The sequence below is a fragment of the Larimichthys crocea genome, chromosome I, assembly GCF_000972845.2.
Source record: "Larimichthys crocea isolate SSNF chromosome I, L_crocea_2.0, whole genome shotgun sequence".
Classification (NCBI taxonomy): domain Eukaryota; kingdom Metazoa; phylum Chordata; class Actinopteri; family Sciaenidae; genus Larimichthys; species Larimichthys crocea.
The window spans coordinates 35,110,287-35,127,132 of NC_040011.1; the positions used below are offsets into that span (position 1 = coordinate 35,110,287).

The 16,846-nt window shown below is 38.7% G+C and overlaps 1 protein-coding gene across 19 annotated transcripts in view; it reads right to left on the reverse strand.

Annotated features, from left to right (window-relative positions):
- The window catches only part of LOC104937910 (protocadherin alpha-C2), a 203,919-nt gene that overhangs the window by 118,629 nt on the left and 68,444 nt on the right, over positions 1-16,846 (reverse strand). Inside the window, exon 2 of one of the 19 annotated variants that reach the window (XM_027278176.1) lies at positions 12,037-12,159. The exons of the other annotated variants lie outside the window; for them this stretch is intronic. Within the exon in view, the coding sequence (XP_027133977.1) occupies positions 12,106-12,159 (54 nt within the window). The 3' untranslated portion in view covers positions 12,037-12,105. Of the gene's footprint in view, positions 1-12,036; positions 12,160-16,846 lie in introns of those variants that run through there. 19 annotated transcript variants of the gene reach the window in all.

Below are 16,846 nucleotides of genomic sequence, written 5' to 3' on the forward strand. Positions count from 1 at the left end.
AGGGTTTTTTTTTACAAAAAGGCATGGTATGATATAAAAAGTAATACATCATACCCACTTCCACGTTTTAACTGTTAAATGTTCAGTTTCACAAATAACATTATCATCATTGTGACAAGTGCAAAACACACACACCAAGCAAACTAAAGCCACACTCCAGTGCATACCACACAAGGCTGTCCACAGTTGCAGTTGGGCTGCTCATGCATTGGTAATGCAGCACTGCAGTGGCATATTCACTATGACACATCCACTTTAGCAGCAGCGCCTGCTTCTCTTTCCACCCCCACAGCCCCACAGAGAGCCTGACCTTTGCATTCAGCCATGCCCAACCCACTATACTCTTCCTGGACCAAGGCTCTGGGGACCACCCCCACTCCTGCAGTCTGCACACTACATCCTGCTACATATGACGAGATACTGATGTCATTGTGCTGGTTTTGTGTGGAACAGAGCTCATCACGGCACAAGGGGGCACCCTGCTCCCTGTGCATGTTTCCTTTTTTGCTCAGTACCTATCTTCTAACACTATATCATGCTTATTGTTCAGATCTATTCGTTTTGCCTTTGTGTGCTGAGATGCTGAACCTAATTCATCGGTCCAAATTCGGTGATGATTCTCGCTGTGATTTTAGAAATCATGAACCACACCCAACTGCAGCGATACACTAAAGACTTAGATTATCTGATAAACAATGGGGGATGAATGGAGATAAAGAGATAACAAGACTTGCATAATGTAATAGAAACAGGACATAGAGAAGGGTAATTGCAGAATAGGAACGCAAATGAAGTCAAATGTGAGGGAGGAAGGAAAATGGCACTTGGAAGATAAAGAAGTCTAAAAAATAGAAGGGATGTACTTGGGAGAATCACCTCCTGAGCAACCATATGACACTGTAACTCTATCTTAAATCAGGATCCCCAGCCATGCAGTAAAATAAATGGAGTTGAATATTATTTGTTTATGATTACAACTAGACTCACATTTGTATGCACTTAAACAGGTACACATGAACAGTTACACAAATATGTCATCCATAACGTCGTGATAGATTGATAAATATCTGTGAAAATGGATAGATAGAGGTGGAGGCAAAATGAATCACTCCTAGTATTTAATCCAACTACCACTTAATCATTTATTTCCAAATCTGCACTTGCCTTGACTGGTTTCAAGAGTAAGTAGGACAGGGGCGTGTTCAGAGAAACCTGAGCCGGAACAAGATGAAAACCACAACGCAGCAATATGGAGGATGCTCAAACACATGAATGCAAATACTGAGATAGAGACACACAACACAGTATTCACTCATTTGGAAAGTAATGGCACAATGCCCAAAATAGTTACTCTACTGTAAAACAACAGGCATGAGAAATGGCATGCTATTGTTGTTTAAGTGAAGCTGAAGCTGAAGTGTTGTCTTTGATTCAAAATATCCTCATTATAATAAGCCATGCTATATCAATAAACAATAATATAATATCAAAAAACACAAAGTCAACAGACACAGGGTTTGTTACTAAAGCTGCTATTAAAATACAACAATCGGTAGTGAGCATCAATTGCAGTGTCACTGTATGGAGTTTAACTGAAGGAAGGAATGCTCAGGATTTGTGTGGTTTGCAGTTTGCATGTGTAGGGGAGGTGTGAGAGTGAGAAAAAGAGGGTGAGAGAGACAAACAGAAAATCTGTGCATGAATTTAATTCTTAGTAGTTCAGTGAGATTATTGAGTGAGAATGATAATAAAATATATATGTGTGTGTGTGTGTGTGTGTGTGTGTGTGTGTGTGTATATGTATATGTATGTGTGTGTATATATATGTATATATGTATATATGTATATATGTATGTATATATATATATATATATATCTATATATATATATATATATATTGAACATATTCAATCCAGCAATCATGCTGTGACAGCAGAGGTACTTTGATGCTTTACAAAAACAGACCATTAATCAAAACTGCCAATAAAACAGGATGTACAGCAGGCTTTGGCAACAGCAAAGGTAGCATGGGAATCTGATTGGTTAGCTAGAATCAATGTGACTGCAATGGACACTCTGATTGGCTCAGCATTGTGCCTGGAGACAAAGGCAGGGCCCTGCTTTTGCAGGGAGCACCCATAATTGATTCACTATATCCCCTCCTGTATCCATGGTGACACAGATGCAGCACCTGCCAGTGCTCCTCCCTGCACCCCCTGCCTCCACACCCCTTTTTATCCAAGGACATGACATTTATTTTTCTCTAATCACAGCCATACAAAGTCAAATATGAGTTACATTCAACTCAAATGCATACATTGTGCACACTATCTATCTCTTTTGTATTTTTGCTAGGTGCTATGTTGAAAAATGTATTGTATCTGTAAACCTACTTGCCAATAAACTAAAGTCTCATTCCAATTTTGATTCTGATTCACCTCATTTATATAAGTATTTAATACAATAGACACATATGCTCCCTCTACACTCTGTAACACAGAAACGGCCTAAGCCAAACAGTTTTTTGTGGGATGAGCAATAAATCTAGCTTCATAGTGAGACATGGGTAACCTACATTTGTCAATCAAACAGTTCAGTGGGAAAAAGGGCATGGACTGTGTTTGGCTTTGATCAAAATGTAAAATGGGACAGGATCCACTATCCAGTGTGGATCAATACAGACACAGAAACTCAATAACAATACCAGTCAATACACTACCACACACTGACAAACAGACTGAGGCATGAGGAACAAAAGAGGAGACAAGTAATGTCTGTTTTTCGCCACAAGGGGGAGCTTTTTCATCCTTTCCTTTGTTCTCTATAGTAGTGTCCACATGCACAGATAGACATACACTGATGTCAGAGGCAGGCAAAGCTATAAAATATTATATCAGATGAGCATGTATACCCACTCCAAAAAATGTACCAGTGGTACAGATACACTAGCAACCTTGGTGTCTGCCACGCATTTCCTCTGCCTGCGGAAATTAAAATGTCAACTCTCCCAGATGGGAAAGGAGATGTGTATGTATCTAACAGTACCTGCATATTCACCATTCTACCTTGATACATTATCAAAACAAAGAGGGAAAGACAGAGAGATTACTCCATCAGCCAGTTTCCTTTATAGAACACTTGAATATATTGTAATTTACAAAGACAAATGCATATGAACAACTATAAAACAGTTTATCCACACTTGTGTGTCTCATTTATATTTCCTTACATCAGCAAAACCGGTATTTATCGGTGTAGCATTTTGTAATATCTATTTTTACTTTATTACTTATGCAGTACTGAATATGCAGCAGGCAGTGCTGCATGGGAAGTGCATTGCAGGTGCAGGCCTGCTGCGCTAGGGCTTGGCCCATTTCTTTAAATATGAAAAAAAAAAAAAAAAGATCTGAATAATAGAGGAGAGTGGTGGCATGCAGAGAATCCAATGTTGGAAATGGCTGGAATGGTTTTGTAAGGTTGCTCCACTTTCCACAGAAAATGAAAATGACTATTTATAAAATAATGACGTACCTAGCAATCATTTAAGCATGGGCTCTGTTGCTGCCACTCTCCAAGAATAGCAAACACCATATTCCACTCCCATCAGCATCAAAACTTAAACAGCTACATGGATGCCAGCCATCAGCATGTGTAGCAACAGAAGCCTCTTACAATGTGATGAGGATGTTAAAGATATAAGTGCAACATGAGTGTGCATTTTAGCATTAGCATTTAGTTTGTTAGTGTGTGTGAAGAGAAAGGTGGAGGGAGTACACACTCCATTGCTAGTTCATTTGGTACACCTGGCTTTGACTAATGCAATCTGATGCAACAGCCCTGCAATAAATCCTGGTTTCATAATCAGTCTGTGTTTACCATTTTAGAAAAGTGTTGCAACTTATTTGTCTTTTAAGGGCTTCAGTGGAGGATGCTGGAGTGTATAGTTATTATGATGGATTTCTAATAATTTGTTCACTTGATTTAGTGGTTAGAGTAAATATTAGAAACATCTCTCAGAAACAGCACCAAAACTTCAGCCTCCATAAAATCATGACGTTTGCACCAACACACTCTCAGAGTAACAATAAATATAATATATGATCACTGAGAAAAAAATCATACTGCCAATGCACGGATTAGATAAATGAAGGGGGTGGGGATTAATAATCACCTCTGATTTTAACAACATTATCACAGACACGACCATAGAAAATGCATGACAACAACAACAAAATACAAAGTTAAAAAAACAACAGAAAAAACAGCCGGTACATTAGCCTGATATTTAAGGGTTGCTTTCTGTGCTGTGGTTGCCCTTTCAAAGCTACTTTTCATGGCATCGTTAAGATGATTCCACCTAATCGCATTAGAGGGGCAACATAGTAGAATTATCACTTTACAGAAGCCTTAATCCAGGACAACTGGGGATATTGACAGCAGTAGCAGAATGGAAAGAATGTGCCGAGAATAATTACCTATTCAAAACACCTGTTTTGTGATTTTAAAGCGTTTAGTTCAGCAAATAATTACTTTCCATACACTTTTCATATAGTAGTTCAGGGAGAACTAACATATTCGACAACACAAAGGTAATATTTACTGCATGGTTACATTGTACAGGTTACTGGTCATTATGTATTTTTTCCTTAAATTACAACATATATTTTTTGTGCCATACGAAGCACCATCACCACAATTTACTCCAGTTCTCAGTCAGAGGACGAAGTAAAGCGAATTAGGATTAAGATGAGTCCTATCACCTATTTACAGTAGTCTATAAACAAGCAGACCAAAATCTGCTTATTCATTTGGAATCATGTTTTGAACTTATTTGTTTTGCTCCTCTACTTAAATTAAGCAGATTCTCACTTCATTATCTGTGAAGTGATGCATAGATTATCAGTGTCTGCTGTGGATGATTTTGTTTCGGTGTGCATGGAAGATTCACTTTCTCTATTCAGTGTATCCTGTGATACCTGATCTTCTTATCTACTATTAGACCCTGGTGATATCGAAACCATCAGCCTAAATACAACAACATATGAAGTGACACACTAACAGTGATCTGGACTGTAGTTCAAAAGCATGGGCTGAGAGACACAGACTCAGAGAGATGCACCAAGGGTCCCACAATTATTGCAAATACAAATCGGTCATGATGTAATGTTACCATGATAAACATCCACACGAGTCTGTGAAATTAAGCATTGAATTAAGCATATGTTATATCTGCCATTGCCAAGTGTGAGGTATCAAACACTTTGAATAGCAAACCAGATACTTGGAATGTGTCACTTAGAAAAACACAAGTAATATTTAAAATGTAGAAAATGTCAGCATCTGAAAGTAAGTAACTATAAAAACACAAACAAAAACAACATATTTGAAAGTTGTAACAAGAAAGCAAACCAAGAGTTAAAAATATAAGAAGCTAAAGTTTTATATTTTTTGTTTTGCAATAATTATAATTTATTGATGTTTAGAGACACCCTTGGCTTCAAATCAAATAATTACAGATCAGGTTTTTCTGTACAGATGGCTATAGGATTGTGCTTGAATCCAAAAATAATGCACTAATTATTTATAAATGTGTGTACTTTAATAATGCAGTGTTTCTTAAAAACAAAATGTAATTGTCACTAGTAATAAGGATCACTAGTAGTGCAGCCCTCACATACACACAAATCCATACGATTAGGCCCAAGGCCGTTCTTTGAGATCCAGCAATGCTTCATCTTTTAATTCGAGGTGATAATATAAGCGCTGCCAAGTCATTTAACAATACAGAACAAGTATCATTTAGTATATATGGTGCAAACTGATCCCTATTGCTGAGTGCATAGACCATAGCATCAAATATTGTATGTAAATATTGTAACCATACTAAAACACAAAAATCCCTCTTTTAAAATAATAACTATAATAGAAAAATGTACTTAATGAAACTTAAATACAGCAAAAAAAAATGTTGTGTCATTGTAATACTTATATATGTAGTAGTATGACAAAAATTAGGTCACTTCTTGTGTATTTATTGGCACACACGCACGCACACATGCACACGCACTCAAACTTAAGTAATTGATTTACTTATATTCAGTCCAATATATCGAAAGTTTTAAGTGTGTAAAAACACTGACACAAGGCACCAGTTTTCTTTTAAAACTTATTTTGAGAATGTTACTGAGTATAAAACCGACTCAGTATGCCTGACAGTTCTCGTGCTGCATATAAGTAGCCATTTACAAGTCAGTTCAAGAACAATTAGCTGAAATAGTCACTGTCCTGTGTAAGTGACCCGTACGTGAACCCAGAGTAACAGAGTTTCATATTCTTTTGCGTTTGGCTCTATGGCAGAGGCTGTGAAGAGTCACACTAAGGTATAGTAGTGCATCCCACCTCGCTACTTTTGCTGCACTCATAAGGATGAGAGAAAGAGAAAGGTGCTCTGGCATATTCAGCTCTGACTCCAAATACTGTAGAGAGTGTCTCTGTGGTCAGAAAGGGAGAGGAGAAAGGTAGATGCATAGTGGAATAAGATCTAAAGAACAAAGCTATGTACTCCAACAGCAGTTAGCAACCAAAATAAGAGTAGCAAACTTAAATGAGAAAATAAGTGAGAAAGAACAAGGGAGAGAACTCAAGAGTACAGAAACTGTCAGCCATTTTCTCCCAGCTTGCAGTTACATGAAGGAACAGGAGGGGGCATAAGCAAGAGTAGCAGCCAGAGGAAATTAGGATGCGTAGGAGGAGGACAGGGAGGAAGAAAATCAGAGAGAGAGAAAAAAAGATTCTTTGTGTAAGAATGAGAATGAAGAGATATCAAAACCAAGAGATGGAGTGAAGAAATAAGCGAGCAAAGGAAAAAACCTGTAAAAGATTAAAAAAAAATGAGAAGGAAAGCACACGAGGCTGGAGAAAAGTGGGGTAGTGATCATGAGAACAAAGGCACAGGAAGATGGAAAGAGAGCCAGTCGGTGGGAGGAGAGAGTGGGTTGTGAGTCAGGCTTACAGCATTAACACTCATCTTCCACACCCATGTCTCATTGTTGTATTTATACACTACACCCACTAGATAAGATGGCGGGAAACAGAGAGGGGCATTTAGAGATGGACACACATGTAAACACACAGGCAACTCAAGTGTATGTATGTGTGTGGCTACAGGATATTGCATGACCAAATCTCCCTAATAAAATCATAACATAACACTAGCACTAACCCTAAATGCTCAAGTTACTGATTTATTTTTTTTTATTTTTTTTTGACAGATGGTTCACCTAAAAATAAACACAGCAGACCAACTTCACAAAATGAAAAGCTACATGTGGGATGAGATGACTCACCCACTGTACAGAACAGCCCGGTGGTTCACACTCAAAAAGATGACCAGAAGGAGCAACATGACGTTCAGACCATTTTAAAAATAGGAAGAAAACTGAGAAGATTTCTTAGGCTGTAGCTTTACAGCAGTGATTAAAAACAGGCATTTACTCTGTATCTACACAACCATATCTAGGTCATGTGACCACACACCTACACGCACACACACACACACACACACACACACACAAACACTTGAAATCAACACCGTGACTCCATTTGCAGTACTGAAAGACCTCAAATCAATGAATTACATTTCTGTAAATACATAGGCTCAATACACACTGACCACATGTTCCTATTTCTTTTAATAGAAAAGGCTGTTTTGTTGTAAAATAATCTATCACTGATCATCACTGAAAACTTTTAATAAACTACTTCCTTTTTAACTATAAGGAAATTTAAAAAAAATGTTTGACAACCAGACTGGTCTGAGTTGTTTTAATTTCGTTTTATATACCTTGCAATTCAAGAGACTGCAAGAGACTGCTTTCTTAAAATAAAATAAAAAACACTAATGAAACATATGCAAAATACACAGTCCAAAGTCATTTTTCTATCAGTATACAGACAAATCTTTGTTCTAGTCATCAACTGTCTGTCAGCTGAACAGACAGGGCAAGTGATTGTTAATCTAATTAGTCTCATATCTCCACACAAAATAGAAAATGGCCTGTAACTGTCACTCTGTACTCCTAACCATGTGTGAAAGTACTAAAAGTCAACAATACTGTATTGAGGCTACAATGAAAACATCATTAAAACTGATATGCCTATTACAGCTTTAATGTTGTAAATACTCAAACAGGCAACATTAAGAATGCATGTGCTGAAAACAAAGGAAAACAATTACCCAAGAATCAATAGGCAGGGACTAGTAGCCATGGGGACAAGAGGAACCCTGCAGCTAGAGACTCGATCCCTCTAACAGCCAGCATCTGATCCCATCCATGCGTGGCCACAAACAAATACAGCATATGGTATTAATCGGACATGTGTATAGCAATTGTGGCTGTATACCCCATCTACCCCACATTGAGCAGTGCAAAGATAGTGGTCTAAGAAGGCAATCCTCTTACCAAGGCTGCATTCATAGTCTTAACAGCTGAGACTCTGGATTTTCCTCATTCATTCATACATTCTTTCAATCAGAGATCACAACCTAAATCTCACATTAGCAACAGTATGAAGTTTAAGTGGATTTTCAACCAACTGTGTCTCCATTAGTTTTCCACTTAATAGCTGGCTGTCTTGCATGCAGCCTTGTCCTGACCCCTCAGTCAGTTCAGGCCAGCAGGCATGCAGTAATGACCTAAGTACAGCAGCAGATGTTGTGGCGGTATGAGCACTGATGCCAAACAAGAGCAGTGCAGACCTACATCTGTTCTGATCTGTTGATTCAAATAAATAAAATAAACACATCGCCATGTTAGTTGTACATAGCTATTACAGCTATTATTGTATTAATAATATTATAAATTAAGACTGATTGTTAGATTGGACTGGTAACATTGACATGATTATTGGTTTTTTTTGTTTTGTTTTTAAAAAAATAAAGCAAGACAACATAATAGCATAATGCAGCATACATAAAAATGCAGTATGTTCACAGATTGTTTCATCATTCCATGTTTTTAGTGCTCATAGAAGTAGACCCAGTCAACACCCTGGAGAAAGGCCTCAGTGCCTTAATTGAGATGCAGTGAAGTGATTCTAAAATGAGAGTGTCAAGGTCCAACTTATAGGATTCATCTACACAGCCATGATTCAATGGACTGAGATGTAATGAAACTGAGGGCTTATATAACCAAGTGTTGGAGAGGAGAAAGGGTCAGACCTACTCACATCAGGAATGAAAGATAGAGACGGCAGGAGAAGAGTGAGACAAAAAAAAAATGTTTAGATTATCAAAACAAAATATACACTCTATCTTTGCTCTTTACTATGATACAAAGGCGACCAGACTTTTGCTGGACAAGAGCACAAGTAAAACTGTCATATCTATCAACATGGAAGAACCAGGTTTGACCCATTTAATTAAGAGTAATGACAAGCCACATGCAACACTGAATCAATCTGAATCAGTCTGGTCATGTTCTAGGACAAATGAGAAGAACCAAAGGAGCTGTGCCAGGGAGTCTTGGCCCATAGTTGTGATTGCAGCCCACAATGAAATGTTTGGCCCAATGACTCAGATTAAGGCGTCTTAATGCAGAGGCAAAAAAAAAAAATGTCTGCGTGTTGTGTTTTAATAGTGAATTTAATCTCATTTAAAAAATAAAATCTATGCTGAATTAACATAATGAAGTAGTGTGGGCTAAAGTCATAAAATCTAAATACTACAATACTGAGAAATAATAATTAACAATCAGTCTAACTTGATAAAAAGGAGAAATGTCACTCCTCTGTGCAACTGCCACCTTTTTCTGGCACTCCACTTTCAAAGTATAGCACCACAGAGAAATTTACAAACAGCTTATTGACCAAAAACTCTATAAGCTGCACTGCAGCAGTGTCTGTGCTTGCTGACATTCACTATAACAACCTCCTGATTCACCAATACCAAATCACCTGAATGGTCCGCACAGAGGAAAAGCTGATACAAACATACACTCACCAGACACAAACACAAAACAGACATCTAGTATCAGCACTTAATTGAGTATTCAGAAGCATCTGGATTAGTTATGTGAACACACGCAAGGAATTTGACTCTGGTAACATGTATTTGTGTTCTGTTCCAGCGCAGGAGAAAAGTCTGGTTAAACAAATATATTATATCATATCAGTTATCAAATATATCTTCAACTATTCAATATGATCAGCATCAGACCTAAGCTGCTCTAAGTTCACCTGTTCAAGTTTCACAGAAAAAAAATAAAAATACATCACAGGAACATGAGTATGAAAAAGTTTGCAAAGAACAACAGTATATAGAGGGGGAACAGATTGCATACATAGTTTAAACTAACATGGAACAACCATCCATTATTTTAATGTAGTACGGTATACTAAGCAAGAGAGAAGTACTAAGATTAAACCTCATTAAACAGCTGTTTTATCTCTGTAATTACACACCCAGTGAGTCCTTGTCAAATTTGAATATTTGAGAGCTTGTCTGTACCAGTTTCAGCTTTGCGGTGAATGTTTGGTCTAGGATCAAAGGTGAAATGAGAAGGAAGCTCATGGCAACAATCTTCCTCTTTGTAAAACTGGTGGCATAAAACAGGTTACTCAGAAGAAACTCAGAATATGTGAAAAAATACATACTTAAGGTATTCTATTTTCAGTCAATACAGGACAACTGATCTTTGGAACGGGGCTTTGATTGATAAAATAAAAATAGACGAGTCTTCCTTTCTCAGTGCAAGTCATTACACAAGGGACATGCTCCCCTTATACTGTTTTCTTGTCCTGCATGGCTCTACCTCTTTCTGCTGTGACAGTGCCTTACATTAAGGTGGATTAGCCATGTGAGAGTGTGTGTGATGTGCTGTGTGCGTCTGTGTCTGTGAGCACAAGCATGTGTGTGAAGCGTGAACATAAAGATAGTAGCTGTTTTCGTTGTACCCTACTGTGTGTGTAAATTAGATTATCATCACTGCTGCTGACCTCAATGTGAGTGGCGCAATCCTCCAACAAAGCTGGAGCAATAAGGGAGAATGTGCCCTACTGACACACAACAGCACATGCAGCATCCACAGCCACAACCCTAAAGGCATTAGGAACAACAATTTGGAGCTGAAGAGCATGTGCCAGAACCAGAGACAGAAAGAAAGACAGAACATGATAGTGAGACAGAAAAGGGTGGCAAACGAAGGACAGACATAAAAGCGGGAAAAAGGAGGCCAAGAGTGGGATGGGGGAGGGGGAAACTGAGAGTGATATCAATATGGAGGGTAAAGAGGGAGGAGAGGAATAGTGGTGAGAAAAGCAGGCCACTGCATGAAACAAAACTAAATGCAGGCAGAATAGAACAGGGAGTTCTGCAAGGAATAGTATCTGATAGATTAACATCCACATTGCAAAATCTGTTAAAAAATATGTAAGTCAGACAGTGAATTAAAAAGGAGATAATACAGTATGACACATTTTCAAATATGAATAAAGGGAGGAGGGTGGTGGATGCAGATATGGTTAGAAAGCAAAAGCAAGAGGGGAACACAGAAAGGAGTCTTTGCTTGGAAGAACAAAATCCTCTCAAGCTGCTGAAATAACAATAGATACATTCTTTCTGTACAGTAACAGCTGTGTCTCCTCTGTGTGTGTCTCTCTCTGACATTTATCGTGTCCTCTTACCCTCTGTGCTTATGACACTGAATATGGTTTAATGAGGAAAAAGCTCTTACCCACTTAACAACAGCAACATACACATACAAATAAAACACGAGGGCCGTTGCACTGTGAATGGGTTTTCAGTGCAGACACTCAACATGCAAACACAATTGCACTGATCTGCTGAGCTAGTCAAGCAGACACACAAAGCCACTGGAGCAAGCAGCCACACCCCCACCAAGAGAGCATACAGAGTGAAAATATACTATGACAGACATGCTGTATTCAGTGTACAATGTCCTTTTGCATAGTAATATTTTAAATCAAACAAGATCACCTAGTAACAAACAATGTCGTTTTAATGTTTACTTGCTACCTTAAAACATAATGTTGGGTTTCACCAGTGGAGCAAGCCACATACCCATGTGCCTGCATTCTAAATTCAGCTCATGTCCCTACTTGCAGTTCATCCACTCCTCTTGTCTCATCTGTTTTTTCTCTCTGCCAAAGTAACAAAAGTGGTGTGATATACAATTCTGTAACAGACAACTCTTTCTCACAAAAAAAGAAAACAGTTCACAGTGAAACAGGAGACAACAAATGTGATCCAGTGACGCCACCCTGCACTTTTTAGTTTTAATGAGAGGCACTGATTTTTGATCATATCAATAAATATCTTTCTGGCCATCTGCTGTCCAGGCACAGCTTAGCACTTCTGCTGCATTGCAAAACATGTGATACCTCACACACTTTTATCTCACACACAAACATGTGCACATAAAATATGCATGGACACATACACAGAGAGGGGCAGTCATTGCTATCTAGTAGATCATTGAAGAAAACTACACAGGAGAGCTGCAGAGAAAGTGTGTTCAGCCCCTCCTTCATGAACCTCAGCCGATGCTTTACTCTGAATCTGAACCGATCCTTTCTCAAGCTGCATTCATACTCCACTTTGGCTTACTGCTCTATTTCACAAAATGCTCTGTGAATCAAAATATGGCATCAGCTTTTTAAGAGACACATTTAATGGAGGTTTCTGACAGCCATTTTCTAGGTTGGAAAACTAAGGTTGACCCAGTTGTTTGAGAGAAAAGATTATCTCCATAATATAAAATATCTAATTAGAAGCTCAACTATTCCTGCCGTCACTATTGCTTCTATATCCGCACCATCTGTTGCCAGATTTACTGTGTAGATTCAACTGGTATAATCCAGTTGTGTGTTCAGTCATGTGTTCCTATCTAAATAATTCCATTTCCATTAAATATTGTGAGGTGTCTATATACGAGCCATACAAAAGCTGCTTCCCCTCCCCCCTCCTCTACTGCTCTCTTCCTCCCTCCCTCCTTCATCCTTTTTCGATGCTGTTGCTAAGACCACTGAGTGCACACTAGTCTGTGAAACCAGTAGACTCAGAGAGGTGGATCTCCTCGTGTGTTGCTATGGGCAACACAATGTTCGACAGAGAGTCAGCCCAGAAGCCTGGCATGCAGACTTGAACACATGTGATAAAATATGACCTATTTTTTCGTCAGTCAAAAGGGATAATCTGCAGAGAAGCGAGTGTGTATGTATGAATTATACACTCTTTCACATCACTGCCTGGTATTTTTCAGGCACAACAAGCCAATCAAATAAAATATAGTAAAAATATATTGCTTGCTGCTTTGCAGTCGCACAATGAATGAACATCCCTGCTAAAACAAAGTGCCTCAACCCCACCTGACTGCTGTACAATGTGAGTCACTGCACACCAGCCGCAGGCTCTCCCTCTCTGCCTAAGCTGCAGTCATTCATGGCCCACTGAATCACCTCGACTACATCAGTAAGCAGAGGCCTCAAGTAATTCTGTCAGCCAGTCAGTTACTCTCTTTACCCACATATAACAACAAAATACAAAGACCACAAGTGCTGTAGTCTCAGAGTTGAACACAAATTAAATATAGCAACATGCCTATTTGGATATTAAAAGAACATATCAGTGGAGGAACGGACGCAGTAGCTCAAATAATGCAGATGTTAGAAAGCTTCACCTGTAGTTATGGGAACAAGTTTTCCTGTATATAGTGCTAGAAAATGAGGCTTTTGATGTTTTAAGGATACAGAGGGCCAGTGATTACTGAAACAAACTAAACTTCATTAGGTAAACTGAACCTTAACCTTTCCTTATCTTACAAGATTTAACCACAATCAGCTTAAAAATATGCATTGTGTTTCAGAGCCAGTTTGACCTACTATGACACGACTACATATGGGCTAAAATTATTTTTCACATTACTGTGTGCAATAAGTACAACGTTCTCAGAGGGAAGAAGTCAAATGGAACAAACTGATATAAGATTTGAGAGGCATTCATTTTCATAATGGAAGATTTAGCTTGAAAATGTTCTCTTGTTCTGTAAAGCATTGTTGAGAGAAAAAGAAAATACATCTCCTTATCTCAAACTAGTTTTATCAGTATTTTACAACAAGCCACAACATGCATGTTTGAAGCAATAGCCAACACAAAATGTATATATTTAATATGGTTGTCATTTCTTGTGGAGAATTTAATTTTGCAACAACACGCGTCATTTACAAATCACTTAACACTAACACCAACCATGCAACCACCTGTAAACCAACAACTTAAATTACCCGTTTTATAACAACACACAACCTCCTCATTTCCCTGTGATGAATATTATCTTTGTAGTCCATTTCTAACTACGTACAGCTATTCTGATTAGGTGGGTGGTTTCAGTACTTTTGGCACACTTAAATGATGTGCTTCTGATCTGTCACACACATTCATACCAGACCTGCCTTGAAATAAAGTGATCTTGCTTACCTCTTCAGAAATACGCCTCCTGTCAGGGAGCACTAGTGTATTCGCATGGCTGCCTGGTACAATAGTAGATCCTATACTCATTCTGGGTCCAACTAGCATGTATCGTTTGTCTCCAGATCTGTACTGGATGCTGTGACACAGTGTCCCATCATAATTAGGCTCTTGTAGATATTTAGGAGTATAGTCTGTGGATTTTGAACACTGCATTGCAATCAGCACGATGATACTGATGAGAAAAAGTACTGAAACAGATCCCAGAGTTATCATCAGATAAAATGTCACATTGTCCTCCTCGTCAACTTTAGCAGAACTTTTAACATCAGAAGCAGCAAAAGCTTCTTTGGGTTCCACAACTCTGACAATCACAGTAGCTGTTGCTGAGAGTGAAACGTTCCCATTGTCTTTCACCAGTATGACCAGTTTATGTTCAGCCTCGTCTGTCTCTGTGAATGAGCGAAGTGTTCTGATCTGTCCTGTATAGCGGTCCAAAGCAAAGAGACTGTGGTCAGTAACTTCCTGCAGTGAAAACAGTAACCAGCCGTTATATCCTATATCAGCGTCATAGGCTCTGACTTTAGCCACCAAGTGTCCTGCGTTCACATTGCGGGGAATCTCCTCCACACCTTCAGCAGAACCGTTCGAGCTGACTGGATACAGGATGACTGGAGCGTTGTCGTTCTGATCCAGAATGAACACGTTCACTGTGACGTTGCTGCTTAGTGACGGAGTTCCAGAATCTGTGGCAACAACTTGGAACTGGAACGTTTTCAGAGTTTCAAAGTCAAAACTTTTTAATGCCAAAATATCTCCATTTTCAGAGTTTATGTTTAAGAATGATGCCATTTTCTGGTGTTCATCCCCATTTCTCATAAGGTTATATGATATAAGAGCATTATCGCCCTCATCACAATCATGTGCACTCACTGAAAATAAAGAGGCTCCTGCAACATTGTTCTCAATAACATAAAGAGTATATGGACTTGTTGAAAACTCCGGGCTGTTATCGTTGACATCTGACACAGTTACACTTATTGTTCTATGAGATGACAAAGCATCCTCACCAGCATCTTTAGCAATTATTGTTACATCATATTTGGACTGATACTCTCTATCCAGTAGAGATTTGGTGACTATAGAGTACATATTTTCTTGTAATGACGGTGTTAATGTGAAAGGTACATCCTCACTGATATAACATATTACTTTCCCATTTACACCTGAATCATTATCATTCACACTGATCAGTGCGACTGTTGTTCCAGGTTTCGAATCTTCAGGAATTGCTCTTGAAAAGGATGTCACCTCAATCTCAGGTACGTTGTCATTGAGATCCACAATAGTTATTTTAACACTTTTTTCTGTTTCTAAGGGGACTGGTCCTTTATCAGATGCTTTAATATCAATTTCATATTTGTCTTTTGTTTCAAAATCTATCAGCCCTTTAACAATAATTGCACCAGTATCAGCATCAACTTCAAAAAGTTTCCGTAATTTATTATTTACATTATTACCGAATGAATAAACTACCTGGCCATTTAAACCATCATCTAAATCTGTAGCATTTACCTGGATAATAGTTGTGCCAATAGGTGCATTTTCATTAAGCACTGCAGTATATGAGTCTTTGGCAAAAACTGGCATATTATCATTTACATCCAAAACATTAACGATGATTTCCAGGGTTCCTGACCTAGCAGGCTTGCCTCCATCAACGGCTGTCAGCAGTAGTCTATGACTTCTTGCAGTTTCTTTATCCAGCGGTTTATGCAAGTACAAAACAGGAATTTTCCCATCTTCTCCTCTATCTTTAACCTCCAGGCGAAAATGTTCATTTTGAGTGAGCCTATAGAGTTGAATAGAATACATGTCACTGTCTGGATCACGAGCGCCTTGTAATTGAAATCTTGCACCAGGTAAAGCAGATTCTGAAATCTCTAAAAGCGTCTCGTTCTCGGAGAAGGTGGGAGAGTGATCGTTTACATCTAAAATCTCAATGGCGACGTAATGCACCTCTAACGGGTTCTCCAGCACAGTCTTTATGTTGATAATACAAGTACTGATCCGTTCGCACACCTCCTCTCTGTCTATTTTTCGGTGAACATGTAAGATGCCGTTATTGTTTAGTTGAAACATGGGTTCGGTCGATCCAGAAACGATGCGAAATCCTCTTGCATTCAAAGCACTGATATCCAGCCCTAAATCTTTAGCGATATTCCCAACAACAGCACCCATCGTAAGCTCCTCAGGAATAGAGTATCGTAGCTGTGCCGAAGCAAAAGTCAGATTCAAACAAACAATGAGAACGACCAGGCACTCCAAACACGCTCTGCATCCCCGCCGTGCCATGTTGGA